The 16,531-nt window shown below is 34.6% G+C and overlaps 1 protein-coding gene and 1 long non-coding RNA gene across 2 annotated transcripts in view; one reads left to right on the top strand and one right to left on the bottom strand.

The window, feature by feature from the left end:
• Positions 1-5,629: 5,629 nt before the first annotated feature.
• The window catches only part of LOC140667492 (uncharacterized), a 139,535-nt gene continuing 128,633 nt past the window's right edge, over positions 5,630-16,531 (top strand). Inside the window, exons 1-2 of the long non-coding RNA XR_012047025.1 lie at positions 5,630-6,350; positions 9,194-9,234. This is a non-coding gene — a long non-coding RNA (uncharacterized lncRNA). The remainder of the gene's footprint in view (positions 6,351-9,193; positions 9,235-16,531) is intronic.
• The window catches only part of LOC140667489 (aristaless-related homeobox protein), a 120,378-nt gene continuing 116,767 nt past the window's right edge, over positions 12,921-16,531 (bottom strand). The window contains exon 4 of the mRNA XM_072895497.1: positions 12,921-15,814. Within this exon, the coding sequence (XP_072751598.1) occupies positions 15,242-15,814 (573 nt within the window). The 3' untranslated portion in view covers positions 12,921-15,241. The remainder of the gene's footprint in view (positions 15,815-16,531) is intronic.

Raw genomic sequence — 16,531 nt, 5'->3', positions numbered from 1 at the left:
TATTCTCTGTTAGCTTCTCTGTCTTTTGTGCATAATTTATTTTAGACGCGCGCGCACACACACACACACACACACACACACACACACACACACACACACACACATATATATATATATATATATATATATATCAGAAATACTTTGGAATAATTTGTTATATTTTATATATATAAAACTAAATGTGAATATTACGAGTTGCAATTTGATTTTGCATTATGATTCGCGTCTACAATTTATTATCCAATTCATCTTTACTGTGCATTGCGAATTTACATAAAATTATGAAATCTTATTAAATATTCATGCGTCTGGAAATCCAATTTGGCTTGAAACCTTCGCATAAATTTGATGTGTGAAATAATGCAGCGCCAACTAATATCATGACGACAAACATGCCGAATGCGAGAGGCATCTCCCGCGCAAAGGTAAATTTTAATGCTCGCTAAAGCAGCAAGCTGCAAAGAAACTCGATTTTACATAAAGACGAAGCCGCCATTCTTCCTGAATCAGAGGGGTCCACAAAACGACCGTGGGCGTTCGTTATTTGCCAAGGGAGAAAGAAAGGGAAAGCTAAGAATTTCTACGGTCGTATGTAAACTTTATACGCGCGTACAGGCGTGCGTTACACCCACAGTAAGATGCACGCACCCATCGATACGACGGCGAATGCAAATGACGCGAGACGCCTCGGTAGAATTATATCATTACTTACCGGGGCCGTGGCCGCGCTTTTTTTTAAATGAGGAAATAAATTAAGACGTAATGGGCTTAATAAGGCTCCGGCCGGATGGCATTCCGCGACCGTGCCAGTAACTAATGGCGGCGTTTGCGCGTTTTATGCCATGTCCGGGAAGTAACGGGGGCCCCAGAGGGTCCGCGCGAGGTCCCGAAAGTCTCAGTCCGGGCCCCTTTCTCGATTAATGTCTCGTGCGCGCGAGCGAACCACGCAAATCGAATCGAGCCTCTTTCCGAAACGAATTAATGCGGTCGTATACCAATCAACGCAGAAGAGTACCGATCAGTGAAATGGAATAGAATATTATAATCAGATGATTGTAAAAAAAAAAAAAAAAAAATACTGACATAGTTATCCGTCAAGGTAGTTATCGTGATTCTCATAAATAAATTTGCGCGTATGCCTTATACATTATGTGCTTTCTGTTACGTATGATCAACAAAAGCGTTATTACATTGAAAAAAAAAATAATATTGAATCAACAACATCATTATAGTTGAAATTTATTTTATTAATTCAACAACATTATTAATCAAATCAATATGTGGCGTATTAATTTGATTAATAATGTTATTGAATTAATAAAATAAATTTCAACTACAATGATGTTGTTGATTCGAACTATTTTTTTTTTTTTTTAAATCACGTAGATATTGTTAAAGGATAGGCAAATTTCTTTATTTATTTAATAAAATAATAAAATAATAGTTTACTACCATTGTACTTTACTATCAAATTGTAATTCATAAGTATAATTTGATTAATTTATAGAGTTTATTTCAAATTATATTCTGTCTCGATTTCTAAAAAACAAATGCATCTCTTTTTTTAATATAATTTTCGTAATTTTTTTATAAATTGGATAAGGAACTCTTTATTGTAACTGCCTCTACAGTAATACTAGCAATATTGCATCAGTTACACAGAGATCAATTTGCTTCAAGGAATTTAACCAGTTTTATACGATTAAATTAATTTATAATTAATGGACTCTTTATATGTATATACAATATACAATGAATGACAAATTGCTGTCTTTGAGTTTTGAAAAAATAATACAAAAAATATGATATAGTTGTAAATATTGCAGAAAAATACAAAGACAAAATTAATTCTTTTTCGAATGTATTCATTTTTTTAAATTAAAATTATGAAGTTTTATGAATATAATGCTTATGATTTAAGTTTAAGAGATAATTCATGTTTCTCGCGTGCCTGTTTTGATATACACATATTAACATTATTGATATATTTCATTGATAAATTCATGGAGAAGCGTATTAAATTCTCTCTTCGTCAATGTAATCACGAAGAAAGTTGGGGATTAAGATTACATGCAATTTATGACGTGTCGATGATAGCCCTGAGGGGAGCGATAAACGATGGGTGAAAAGTGATACGACGGTAACGATGATCCAATAATAATCTTTTTGCTTACCTTGGCACCGCAAATCCACCAAGCTTGATTCTGGAATCCCTCGAATTCATGATTTACGAAAATGGTGGAGACGAATCCTCGTTAAGCGACGATATTGTGGTCTCTTCAATCACTCCGAGTCACTCTTGTAATTAACGCGTCCTCGCCGCTAGGTTAGATTTCGCGCGTTCCCGAATTTTCATATTTCCGCGCAATTTATGACGTGTCAATATACAATAAAAAAAATCATACTCGATGCACAATAAAAAGATGACACTCGCCGTTAAGACTGAATCCGTAATGTCGCACGAAAATGATGGTATCGGGAACGAAAAAGGATCTCGTTAAAAACGCGGGAAAAAACGCACCCTTCGTCCATTAAATCATCGCGATACCGCGAGTTGCTCTTTTAATTATCGCGTCCGCCGCTAGATGTTGGTCACGTCCGCCGCTAGGTGCTTGTCACATCCGTCCTTCCCGAAATCTTGCACAATTTACAATGTAGCGATGCGCGACGAGATAACCGGATTGCTCGCCTGCAGATTGAATCCGCGAATTGTAATTTACGAAAATGACGGTGGATCGGACGCGCGAATTCTCGTTAAGCCGTAACACGTTCCCGTCCCGTAAATCTTATCGACGCGAGAGACATCCGAGCTAGTACTTTTCTCAAATTACCGCGCATTCCGCCGTCGAGTGTCGCTGAATCTGCGAGCACTTTAGGGCCTATCCAGATGGCTCCATTTCGTTACGCATGTTCCAATGGACCAATCAATTTCCTTATACATATTCTTATGCACTTATGCGGGTTTAGCTGAATAGGCCCAATCAAATCGCCGAATAGATCATCTTAAGTTGTGTTTTGGGTCTTAAGGCTCCGTTTAGCCAATCAGATGGACGAATGAACCCTTAAGATTTTATTTAAGAATCTTAACATAAGAATTCACTGTGAAGCCTTGTGATGCAATTTGCAAATTGATCGTATATATAGAAGCATAAATTATTCACAATTAATGTAAATATTGTAAATGCAAGAACAAAGACAACGATACTGGATTAGTCTTTCTTTTTCTATAAAAGGTAGAGAAAGCGAAAATAGTTTTGCACAATCTATGCGTATTAAAAGAGAATAGTGCAGATAATGAGAGCAGTTTGTTTCCTGTAATAATTGTAATTTATTGAAAACGCGCAAATATATGACGGCAATTTGTATCCAAAAAAAAACTCTCGAAGTACGCGGAGTCGTTTAAGTTGGTACCCCTCGTGTCGCGAATTGAGCAACCTAGGCGACACTAATACCGATCCACCAATCAGCTATTGGCATTGCAGTGTGACGTAATTCAAATTTTTCTCAAGAAAACTCAAGTATCGCTCGCGCGTAATGAACGTCGGACGTGTCGGGCGATTTATCGCGGGTCGGCTTCGTGTAATTTACAAGTCCGTGCGTTTACCCGAGGTCTACTTGTGAGTACAGTGAGTGTCGGGAGTGTCGTGTGAAGTGCCGGACAGTTATCATATCGCGTTAATTCGTATCCACGAGTGAATAAATGTGGAGCTACAAAAAGTTCGGGCCAGTGGGAAGGGGGAGGGGGAGGGGGCGGGATGGCAACGGCAGACTTCCTTGCTTCGATTGATAAGCGAAGCTCGATCGCGGTAATTAATTCGTTTTTCGTGTGACCGTAATCAGTCGCGTTCTCCCAATCGACGTATATATATATATATATGTATGTGTCACGAATCAACGAGTATTCGGTGTGCCAAGTGTTTGGAGTAATGGAGGAATCAGCGTAACGGGTGTCAGCCATTAGAAAAGGATAGCAATCTCTGATATCTCGTTATTCAAGCGGACTACCTACTTCTCGCTTGTAATACAGATGACGGAATAGGGGCAGTTTATGGTTGTCGGCGGATGGGGACGGAGGAGGAGGAAGATTGTAAGACAGCGGACAGATCAGGTGAGATTGTTACACGCGCAAGTGGACAAATTATTATCCCTGTGATACGCGGTTCTCCCTCCTGTCGTTTGTATTCTTTTCTCTCCGTCTCTCTTTCTTGTTCGCTGGTTCCGTCTCTTCTCAAGGTTTCGCACCGAGAAACGATGTCGATGAGCGCGTTTATAATGGCGCGGCGGTTTGCTTCTCATCAGTGAAAAAGGAGGAACGATCTTTCGAAGCTCTTTGAGAAGGAAAGGGAGGGGGAGAGAGAGAGAGAGAGAGAGAGAGAGAGAGAGAGAGAGGAAAAAGAGAAATAAAAATTGAAAGAGACGGCGTGAGCAATGTTGCATCAAGTGCAAATGGAAGGTACACTGATGCAAGCCGTGATGAGGAAGGGGAAGGTAAAGACGAGGATGGGCGAAGGATGGCGGGCGAAGAAGAACATTGAGGAAGAAAGGTACAAGTGGTCTCTATGTGCAGATCCATCGGGGAAGGTGGATATTCTGTGTGGATACACTTGGGGATATACGGGAGGCCGCGCAGCGGTGTAAATGCAATCAAGAGGGCCTCAATTAGACCGTCACGCCGTACATCCCTCATCTCGAAGTCTTCGACTTCTCTCTCTCTCTCTCTCTTTTTCTCTCTCGCACTTACGTTCTCTCTTCGCCCTATGCCTCCGACCCTGTCGTCAATTTTGTCTTCTCCTGGATCCCCAAGCAGGGAAAAACATTCGGTCTTATTACAGGAGAAGAAGCTAGATTTCGGTAAAGATTATGTATTTGTAAATATATACGTCGGAAAATTGAATGACTTTTAAAGCACATAAATTCAGGATCGGATCTACGATTTTATGGCTCTCTTATTTCGTAATTTGAAAATCCAATCAATTCATAAATAAATATTCGTTATTTTTCATTAAAATATGTTGTAAATCATTTTTTAAGATATAGATAAAATATAATTAAATAATATTACAATAAATAGTAAATAAATAAATGCACGACATTAGTATTAATAAGTGATGTACAATATTAATATTTTTATGTAATTCAAAAAGTAGTTGACTTATTAATTACTATTTTTAAAATAGTTACTTATAAAAAAAAAATTTTCCTTTGAAGAATAATATATACAATAAAAGAAATACACTCAAATAATATAATAATATAATCAAAAAGTTTTTCAATTATTATTTTTTTTATGATTTTTTCTTTAAATGTATATTTATTCTAATCATATCTTGTTATGAATACAGAAAAATTAACACGTGCAGAGGGAAGCATAAAAACATCGCGGACAATTCATGGAATTAATAGTTGCAATTCGTCCAAAATTGACGAAAACAACGATGCAGGACAAGGATCACGACCTAATTGGGCTCAACTCAACTCCATTCAGCTTGACTCGACTCCGCTCAGCGTCACGGACTGTACGATTGTGCGACTGCCGCGTACAGAGTCAATCTTTGTAGGGATCATGTGGTGGAGATGGCGCTTGTGGTAACAGTCGCACAGTGATAACAGGCACGAGAGTTATCTCCACTACATAATCGTTAGAGGTCAAACTCTGCGCACGGTCGCAGAGTCGAGCCGAATCGAATCGTGATTGTCCTGCGTCGTCATTTTCGTCAATTTTGGACGAGTATCGCGTACAAATATATATCCGAAATGAATCAAGATTTAGAACGGATTTATAATCTCGAGATTTGTTCTTGCATTGTCTTTTAGCAATCGGTGGCGTTTCGTAATCTTCGATCCTGCAAGTGCGTCATTTTGCCGGCATGTTCCTATACGCCGTTACTTTTGTGTGTATTTGTTTGACCGACGAACGTCGCACGTTCCGTGACATTTCGAGGAATACTGGAGTGTCGACGGATATCATAAGCAAGGGACATAACAACCGAATTCGTCGGAAACGGTGATTCGGATTGCGTGAGGTGAAGTGTCGAATTGAAAAACGGATGTTCGTTTCATTATACATAATCTATTAATCCGCGAAAAAGTACACATCGATTTTTTTTATGATATAACACGTTGGACACGGTGATTTTATTGTCATTCGTGCGGCGATACGTAAACGAGAAGAAATCGGTCTGAGATAAATTCCGTGTATCAATAAACATAATATTGCATCGAAATCGGGAGTATTTGTCGCACGAGTGTTATGTGCTTTTGAAGATGCATCGACGGATTAGGAAAGAATGAGCAGGTCTAGAATGATATCAGGTTTTGTGGGAACAATCAGATAATTTATTACATATGAGGTAATTTATTACATATTATTCGTGGAATTAATTTTTTTGTCGCGATTATTGCATAGCATATTTCGTACAGTTCTATTTGAATCTGTGTGAAGCGTCTTACTTGTGGAAACTCATTAATCATTAAGAATCTTAACTTTATTTTTAATAATTTTAAAATTCTTAGATTAATAATTTTAAGATTCTAGATTAAATAAGTAGTGCCGGCTATTAAAAAAATGATTCGGAAAAAATCAGGACAAACTGAGGCGCCAGGTTTATTTTGTCCTTCCATGATTTTTTTGGCATTCTTGCCAGATTTTAAGCGCTTCAATAGTTTTATGCATAAAAATTGTTAGAATATTATGTAAATTAGATCGCTCAAGACGCTGGACGTAAATGAGATTTTATGTTATATCGGCGTTTCGATCTAATGTGTTTAAATTTATTTAAAAATATTTTAATTAATTAAATATTCTAATAATTTTTATGCATATCTAACTTTGTTCGGAAAATATAAGTGATTGCAGAACGCGCGCGACACAAATAAATAACCCAAAATTTCATTTAAAATTGATAGAACAATCGAAATATCTAATTTGTTTAATAAATATATTATAAATATATAATAATTTTTACACACAGAACTCTCTCTAGAAATTAAAAGTGATTACAGACTGACGCGAAATCTCATTAAAATCGATACACCTATCGAAATATGACCAATGTCTCATCTCGGTTTTTATACAATTGACGTTTTGGGCTCATTTGTTTAATAAATATTCTAATAATTTTTATGTATAAAATCTCTCTTCGGAAAGTGATTGCAGAATAGCACGAAATCTCATTAATTGATAGAATTATCGAAATATGACGAGCGTTTAATTTGGTAATTTAATTTGTTAAATTAATATTCTAACTATTTTTATGCATAAAATTTTTTGTAGCACTATTGTGAAACTCAAGCGCTTAAAATCTAGTAAAAAATGCTTAAAAAATCATTGGCAGACAAAGTAAGGTGCAGCGTATGAACTTGGCATTTTACTTTGTCTTGAGTTCTTTATTTATTATTTTTTTGTTTTGTTTAATAGTCATAACTATTTGTTTAATTTATCAGAAACTTTAGAACTATTAAAAAGAAAGCCAAACTCCCAACAATTAATAAGTTCTTATGAAGTAAGACGCCAGATTCATACACATGATACTACAATCAGTTGAGTACTCAATTTGAGCATAAGTATTTGTATATTAATATATAATCATTGAACGGATTTGAATTTTTACTCATTGTTGTAATTACGATAACGGATACATCTGGTCTAAGACTGTTATCAGTAAAGTGAAGCATCACATTTATTATTTCTCTTTTCCATTATTATTAGGTAAATTTATAGTTGTAAAATATGAGTAGCATTACGCGTGAAATATATAAGAAATACAGAATGGAAAAATAAAATATAGAAAATAAACAATTGTAAAGTAAACCTTATTATATAAAATTAATAAATTAATATAACCTAGCTTATAAGATCTTTAAGTCTGACAATATCAGTCAGTTGTTTAACAGTGGTTACGTTCTTCATTGTACTAAAATTAAGGTTTGACTGTTACTATTTCATTCGTTGAAGAAAAGGAGAACTGTTTAATAAAATTTAAAATCCATGAAAATATATGCTTATTTTTGTGATGAATGAGTAATCACACCCGACATTCCGACAAACTTTGTTTAAGTAAAGTTCCTTCCAAATCATTCAACTCTTTCACTGCTTTCATTTCACTGTACAATATAATTTTAATTTTAATTTTTACTTAAAAGTATACATTTCTTGTGAAGAAAAACCAAGGAATGTTAAATTTAATGCTATATATATGGTATATAATTTTATTAATATAATATTCAGTTCCAATATAATAATTCAAAGAGAATAAATAATGTGTTGATTATTTCTGAATTAAATTTATGTCATTGTTTTATGTTTATGTTACTACGGTTATTCTCGCGCTTAATCAAGCGACGCGATACGGATTTATATATATGAAAATATGCGTACACATAATATAATTATGCGTAGAATGATTAACAGGATTGATATATCTACTTAGTCCTTTTTTAATTGAAATATCAGATAACGCAATAATATGTTTCAATCAATCATAATAGTTTAATATATATATATATGGATATTATAAAAAATCTTGTATTTATAAATTTTATATAAATAAATTTTATGCGGGGCCGCGCGTTATGACAGTTTTAGTGTGCGAAAATATTGTTAGAAAATAAAAAAATTGGATGTGTTTTATCCAAATTAATTCATTTAATGAAAAAGATTAGCATGTGAATATTAATTCTATGAATAGATATATTTGAATATATTTTTTAGAATAAATATTTTTAAAAAATTAAAAAATTATTACATAAATAAATGATATACTTCATTCTTCGAAAATATAAAATTTAATTATATTACACGTATGCGCGTGTATCTTTAAAATTTCTCAATGCAGCGTATGGTATTCTGCGAAACACTTTTGACAAAATATAGTTATGCGGTATATAAAATATCCCAAATATGTAATCTGATTTTACGTGCGTATGCACTTTAAAAAAGCTATGCATATTTTTGAAGATTTTATATTTTTGAAATTGATTTATTTCGGAAAATTTATAATTCGGAAGACATACAGAATATATTTGAATAATTAGCGCAACTAGTAATATTTTTCTTATTTAAATTTATATAGTTTGTAATTTTATTTTGTAAATTATTCAAGTTAAAAACTAACTCGAAAAACGAAAATAAACTAATAATAGATTGTATATGTATAAATGTCTTTTTATTCTAATTTTAATATTTTTCTTTCAGATGATGAAAACATCCAAGAGTTATTTACACGAGTTTATTCGGTGAGTTTTCTATTACATTTTTAATTTTATAACAAGAATTTAAACGTAGTGTGTAGTGATTAGATTATTTTTTAAACTAGTTAAACTAAAAATAATAATAATAGTATTCTAGTATGGAAAAAAATTGATTTTTATTTTTTTCTGTAATAATCAAGTTATTTATCATTACTTTAAATCTGTAATAAATTGACATAATTTACAATGGATGATGAATATTTAATTTACAATAAAATGACTGAAATTTACAATTTACAATGAATAATAATGCAAGTTATAATTGGTTTTGCAAATTTATTTTTTTTATAACCGATCTCTTTCTCGCTAGTTACAAAGATATTTAACAACTGCGAAAAATTAAAAATAACTAGCGACGTTTTTTATATTAAAAAAAGTTTATAGTAAAAAGAAAATCGACTTTTAAGATCGTACCTCACTTCTTTAATGTTAAGACGAATTTTGTAAAATCAAATCTTTTTGCCCTATGGCGATGCTTCTCATACCTACCTTACATTCGCCTCGGTTTAACAAATTTTGTAACGAGTTATTAAAACTTGGCGGTCCATCCTGAGAGGTGGCATGACAGGATATGCGAAATCGAATGCCGTTGAACGAAGGAAGCCGGGAAGTTAAAGTGAAGGCTACGAGAGAGATCTTGGACGACCGGTTAATCTGCATCCATCGCGATGATAGGCAAGTACTGAGCGGCTCACAGGGGGGAGAAGGTTGTAAGGGGGACCTTCCACGTTAACCGAGTTAGTTACGAGGAACCCCATAATTAGGGATTGTTAACCGGATAAAGCCTTGCGCGTGCTGCGCGCGAGGATATGAAAGAGAAAAAGAGAGCGAGAGAGAGAGAGAGAGAGAGAGAGAAAGAGAAAAAACGAGCAGCATTTAGATGAAGCGTTGCTCCTGAAACGTTGAACGCTCGATTCCGCGGATTAACGCAGTACCTTCGAGAGATCGATCTCATTTCGACGTCATCGTGAATCGATGCGAAAATTGTTTTTATTAAACCAAAGATTTAAATGTTAAATTAAAAATATGCTTTTCCAAATAAATAAATAAATAAAATATATATAAAATATAAAATAAAATACAAATAAAATAATATTAAATCTAAATAAATAAAACAGGAAATAGCTTTCGTTACTTACTTGCATTCAGCAAACGTACTTCATAAAAGTTTTGCGGTTTTTAATCGCTTATTGCTCGAAAGTTATCTAGGTCTGGAGATTGAAATAGCATCTATTTTACAAGCTAGGTTGCAATATCCTTTTGAAAATTTTCTGAAAGAAAAAACGAGCATGTATACAAGCGGTGACGTAAATAGATACGAGCCCATTGCCTTCATCACTTCGGTTATCATCGAAAATCGGCCGGAGCGATAAGCGGCCACGGTAAACGAAAGGATAATCGACGCAAATTACGGTCCGGAATAGATCGGTAATACGCGAACGGAACGGCAAGATCGATCGTCGGAGGCGTGTCTCCTCTTCCTCCTGCGTGATCGATCCTCGATCACTCGGGCCGCGTCGTCGATCCCGCCGCGCCGCGTCGATCGGTATGCAGAACACGCAGCTAACCCGATCCCGAATTCATCGTGTCGGCCTGGCCATTAGCAAATTACTACGGTGTAAACAGTATCGACGGTGCCCGCGGCGATTCGCGTACATATGCGCGTGCACATCGCGAAGAGATGTGTAGGATGCGCAGGGGGCGGGGGTTCAGCCAGTTAGTTAGTAACCGGTGATTACGGCGACGTTTTACACCGGCTCTAGCCACCTAATAACCATTCACATTGCGAAATGAATCGGCAGCTACCATCGTTTATACGCCGCATAATACAGCAATTGGCTTTTCTTGCATTTAGAGATTATTTAAGGAAACAAATTATTCATATTTTATTATAGCGAAAAAATAATATCTCAAGTAAAACCGTACAATTAAGGCTTTGAATAAATTAATTAAATATAGGAAGAAACTCGAGAAATTAAATTTTATCAAATAAAATTATATAGCACAGTTATACATATTTTATCTTTCCTGTAAGAAATATCCCTTATATATATTTTTATATATTTGCTGCTAGATTTAATTAAAAAAATTTATACATGTACATACAAGATATATATTTTATAATCGGAGGAATCCTTTCATTCCATTACATATCCTGGAACTTGCGCAGTCGCAATTACGATATATACGAGCGATGTAGAATCGAAATATGTAATTTAAGCATGCAGTTCGATTCTCATTTAAGATTATCGTAAAGCACGTAATAATGTTTCAGGTACATACGACGCGCTCGTAAAATAGCCCTGATATATCGCGATAAAAGCGGCCTCATAATTCCAAGCATTAACGTCCGATTCCTAATACCATTTCTCAATCAACTGCCGCTATAATATCAAGATTTTCCGGCAAATTTACTATCGTATCCAACGAAATCTCGTGAAATTCAAAGTGCCCATCGGCGGAAACTCCGTTTTAACAGTTTTAAAGCGGATAGGAAATTAAAACGAAATCTCTCTCAATCGAATACTATTGTCTCGTGGATATCATTAAAATCGATCACGTGTTTAGTTCTCATCGAATTTAACGATGCTATCATTAAACATTTATTCATATTTCCGTTTTATTATTATTATTATTATTATTATTATTATTATTATTATTATTATTGCAATTCTGTTTGCGTGAGATTGACTACATGCGTTTAATAGACAAAAAAAAATAAAAATTTCTAATTTTAATTATAATAAATTCTTTAATAAATTTGAAATCGTTTTTTATTGCAGAAGATTTTACTCAAATTTTCTTTTGGTACTTAAATCATGAATTATGTAAAATCCTGTGTATAATCCGTTTAAATTTTAGGGAGTAATTTGTTTTACATCATTTATCAAGAATCGAAAATATGCGTTTTATCTTGAACGACCTAAAATGTTTTAAATTCGTTGCTACACGTCAGACCTGATCGGCTAGTCGATTTGTCGGCGAACGTTCGATTTATCGACCGATCGTTAGTGGGCCTCCTCGAGAGCATGCATGCTCGTGCGCTGTTACACGCCAGGATATGTTACTAATTAGCTGACGCCCGTTAATGGGGCTCGGGACTCCATTAAACTGTAAAATATTTAAATAACTCGTCGACCGGGCGTGTCCAGTCGCGAATTACTCGCCGTAAGTCAGTCTCGGGAGACTCGAGCACAGCCCTTCAAGGCGAAGGAGCACTTAATGTATGTGCGAGTTAATGGAGTATTTTTCGAAAAGCTGACGAGCCCGTAAATTAATATCGCTATCCGTTGCATACATCTTGCAGCAGGATGGCGGCACTAAAACAAGGATTAAATCCTTGTAATTTTTCGATAGTCAAATTTACACATAAAAATAATTTTCACGTTTGATAACAATCAAATACATATATAAAATGTAATTAATTTTTATTCTAAATACATTAAATTTAATTCTTAAATTTATATTTTTTGTATATTTTATATTTGGTTTTCTAATAATACAAATAAATTATCATAGAATCAATTACTTTTAACTAGAAATATTTAAAAAATTTCGCTAAAGAAAAATTAATGTTAAAATTATAAAATCTATGAATGGAAGAAGTTCAGAGAAAAATTATAAAAAATAAACTTATCAAATCAATTTTTGGTAGCAAGAGGGTAGTTTAGTAAAAACACATTTATTTTATCATAGTCATTTATTGCAAAGAAGGAATAAGGAGGTAATATTAAGATTAAGTACACAATGCACAATGCGCGGCTGTTCGGTTTGAGAAATAGAGTAGGTGGGACTCGATAAGACGTTGTCTTTTCAATCTTGACCTAGATCTCGATCGTAATTCGCATAAAAGACGGATTATCACTTTCGATCTTTTGTACGCTCGACACTCGACACATTGTCATAGTCGATAATTGTTACAATAATTGTCGCTTAAATTGAACGAGATCAATGGCGTGTCGAAAATCTCTCAACGAAGAAATTGAAAGTGAGAACGCCGTCGAGAAGTAGCCGGGCTATCGATATGGCTACATATGCGTGTCGTTCGTTGTACATTATGCAAACGGGACAGGTGATTGTAAGTCCTTGTTAAAAATGACACGCATCGTTTATAATTATTTACAGATCGGCTTATTCACTAAGTATGCATTTGTAAAATCTATAGTCATAGCGTAGAATATATATATATATATATATATATATATAATATATATAATATATATATCTCAATTGTAAATATATAAAGTATATATATAGATTTCTATATAAATAGTATCTTTCTTTTCTCTCGTTATCTAAATATATATAATGTATCGTGTGAAAGTAAATAAAACTACACGCTCTCTTCAACCAGCGCAGTCAGCAGCAATATGTGAGACTATTTCGATCGGGATGAAAAGAACCGTATATTTATTTAATTTCTTGTTTCGCGCAGGTCGCCTTTTTCCTGCTTCTATGCAATATTATCTAAATTCTAGACTTTTCCGTCAGGTCGAATAATCTCCAAATGGACGGATATTTTTCGATAATTGATTTACGTAAGGATCACTTTGGAATCGCGAGAGCCACTGTCATTCTCTAACATGAAAATAACAATTCATATGGTTCTTAATTCTAGCAGATTCAAGAAGTAGTTGCAAAATCTTTAATTATCTGTAAATATCTATAATCATATTCTTTATATTTTTCATTCATATTTTCATAAATTTTATATATTTTTTACAAATTTTGTGAAAGGAAGTGAAGAATATACAGTTTCGAATGTGCGTAGATAATATTTTTTATCTACTTTAAGTAGATTGCATGAGCTGACATATTTTTCAGAATTCGTGCATAAATTGAATTTTTGATAAAATAATAATTATTTTAATTGATCTTAACACTGTCATCTTACGGCTCGAAATTTGATTCTGCTAGGATTAAAATCTGTTTCACATACATTTAACCGTCCTGCAATAAATTTGTAAAATATAAATTCGTAAAAAATTTCTTTTCGCTGCCAAATAGCGTCGATATAAATTCATCATACTATATACATATGATATTAGCCTTAATAGAAACTAACGTGATTACCGATTACACGAGATAATTAGAAAACTTACCTTCCGATGCGTGTGAAACAGATTCAAGCGCTATACGTGCGTGCGAGGCTCTCGATTTACGCAGTTTTATTATAGTTCCCTCGCGCATACAGAATATTGTAAACTATATACAGTATCGTGTACAACACATGAGAGTAACGGTAATTTTACTTCTTCCTTCTATTCGTGCTACACGTGTTCTCTGTTACCACAGTTTCACGTTATACTTGTGATATCGTGTAATAATAGCACTTAATGAACAAAAAAAATTGATAGAATTGCATCACGATAAATTTTTAAAATAAACAGTGACATTCTCTCAATATTAGATATCATTAAATATCAGTTTTAAAAAAGACATAGTCAAAATTATTTTTATCTGTCTTTTTATAAATTTTGTTTTGATTATTCTCTAATCGATTAATATGATCTGTATAAATTGAAAAAATTGATTAGAGAAATCGATATATTTTGAATATTAAGCAAATGATGATCATTTGATCTTCTGATCAATATAAAAGATATTAATTTTAATTTCTATCACATAAACAGAAAGATGTTGCACGTTTGAGAATTTCAATCATTTTAATTATGTTTTCATACTTTTAATTTTTTTCGAAATTCTGTCGCAGTACAAAATTGAAAAAAAAAAACATTAAAATCGTATTATATAGTTTCGACAAAAGATTCTCTGGCAGAATAACGGAAATTATCACATGTTTTTTACGATCCGCATAAATTCTGAATTGAATGTCATTAAAAGAAAATCCCACATCAGTATATCAAGTTTATCCTCTTGACTCAATCTGCTGACATTCTTTGTATAAAACCTGTGCGATCCCGCTGATCGGTCCAACACTGACCCAAGATGGACTCGCGTTCGCTGACTCCTATACTTAGTCCGCAGTGTTTCAACTTATAAGATCACCGTTCTTACGTGACATCTCCATCTGTAGCTCGTACTCGCGAGCTCTCAGTCTAAGAGAGGCGATACTGTTAGTCCTCCTGTCAATATCCGGTAAGCCCACGCTTCCCGTGGGCGAACTCTGCGGCGAAGTGGCCGTCGGTGGCGGCGGGGGTGGCGGTGCCACCGGGGGATGCGGCAAAACAATCGGGGCGGGCGGCGGCAACGGGGGCGGCGAGTTTCCGCGCACCAGTTTCGGCCGCTGCGCCGATATGTTCGCCAGCAAACTCTGAAACGAGGTGGATGTGTACGACAGGGGTATTCCGGGCGGTAGCAACGGCGGCGGCGCTCGATGATAGGAATGAGCGACGTAACTACCGGGGAGGACCGGGCCGTGACCCAGCGGCGGGTAACGAAAGTCGAAGGGCTTCCTGTGTGGAAAGGTGACCAGGTGGGCGAGGGAGGTCGGCAAGGTCGTCGTCACGACCGCCGACGGTGGTGGATACGGCGTGTAGGGATGCGCCTGGGGCCCGACCTTCTCCTGTTTACGCCACTTGGCCCGTCGGTTCTGGAACCAGACCTGAAACACATGATGAACGAGCGGTCTGATTAGGCACCGTGTCGTTCGTGGAAGGCTCTTAGTAAGTTGCGACGATAACGTCGGAGCCCGGAAGGATTCCTTCCGCGGCTTTCGGAATCCTTCCTTCGTGTTGCGCAATATATTTCGACTGGTAAACAATAATAAAAGCAATATTTGTCGTTAGCTACTTGTCTGAAAACGCGATTCGATCTTAATAAGAACGAGCAATTCGCATTCTTTTATTGATTAATCATTTTCAACAGCGCGCTTTCTACTATAAATATTTTCATAGACGTGAAAAATAAACATTAGAAATATTTGTCAATGTTAAAAATGTTTTCTACAACATATGTAGTCAGTTTTAAATAATATTTGAAATAGATAATTAGTATTTTATTTTTACTTTATTATACTTGTAATATTTAAAATAAATTTTTATGAATTGAAAGAATATTAATTTTAGTTAGTTAGGTATAATATTCAGTCATTTTCGATAACCGAAATAGTTCTCATTTTTGCGTTTTTTAATAAGAATAGACTAATGTGTATTTGTTGTATGTATATGCATACTTAACATTTAATAATATCATCCTATAGTTCTTTATTAGAAGTTTATATAATGCAATCTTCAACTATCGCAGTAAACAAATAGTAAAAAGATAGATTAGTGACATTTTAAAAAAGTCGTTCTTCCAATTGCGGTCAGTAAAGCAGTGG

This window comes from Anoplolepis gracilipes, chromosome 7 (genome assembly GCF_047496725.1).
Source record: "Anoplolepis gracilipes chromosome 7, ASM4749672v1, whole genome shotgun sequence".
Classification (NCBI taxonomy): Eukaryota; Metazoa; Arthropoda; class Insecta; order Hymenoptera; family Formicidae; genus Anoplolepis; species Anoplolepis gracilipes.
The sequence above is the reverse complement of the archived record's forward strand: the minus strand, read 5'-3'. Positions and strand labels throughout refer to the sequence as shown.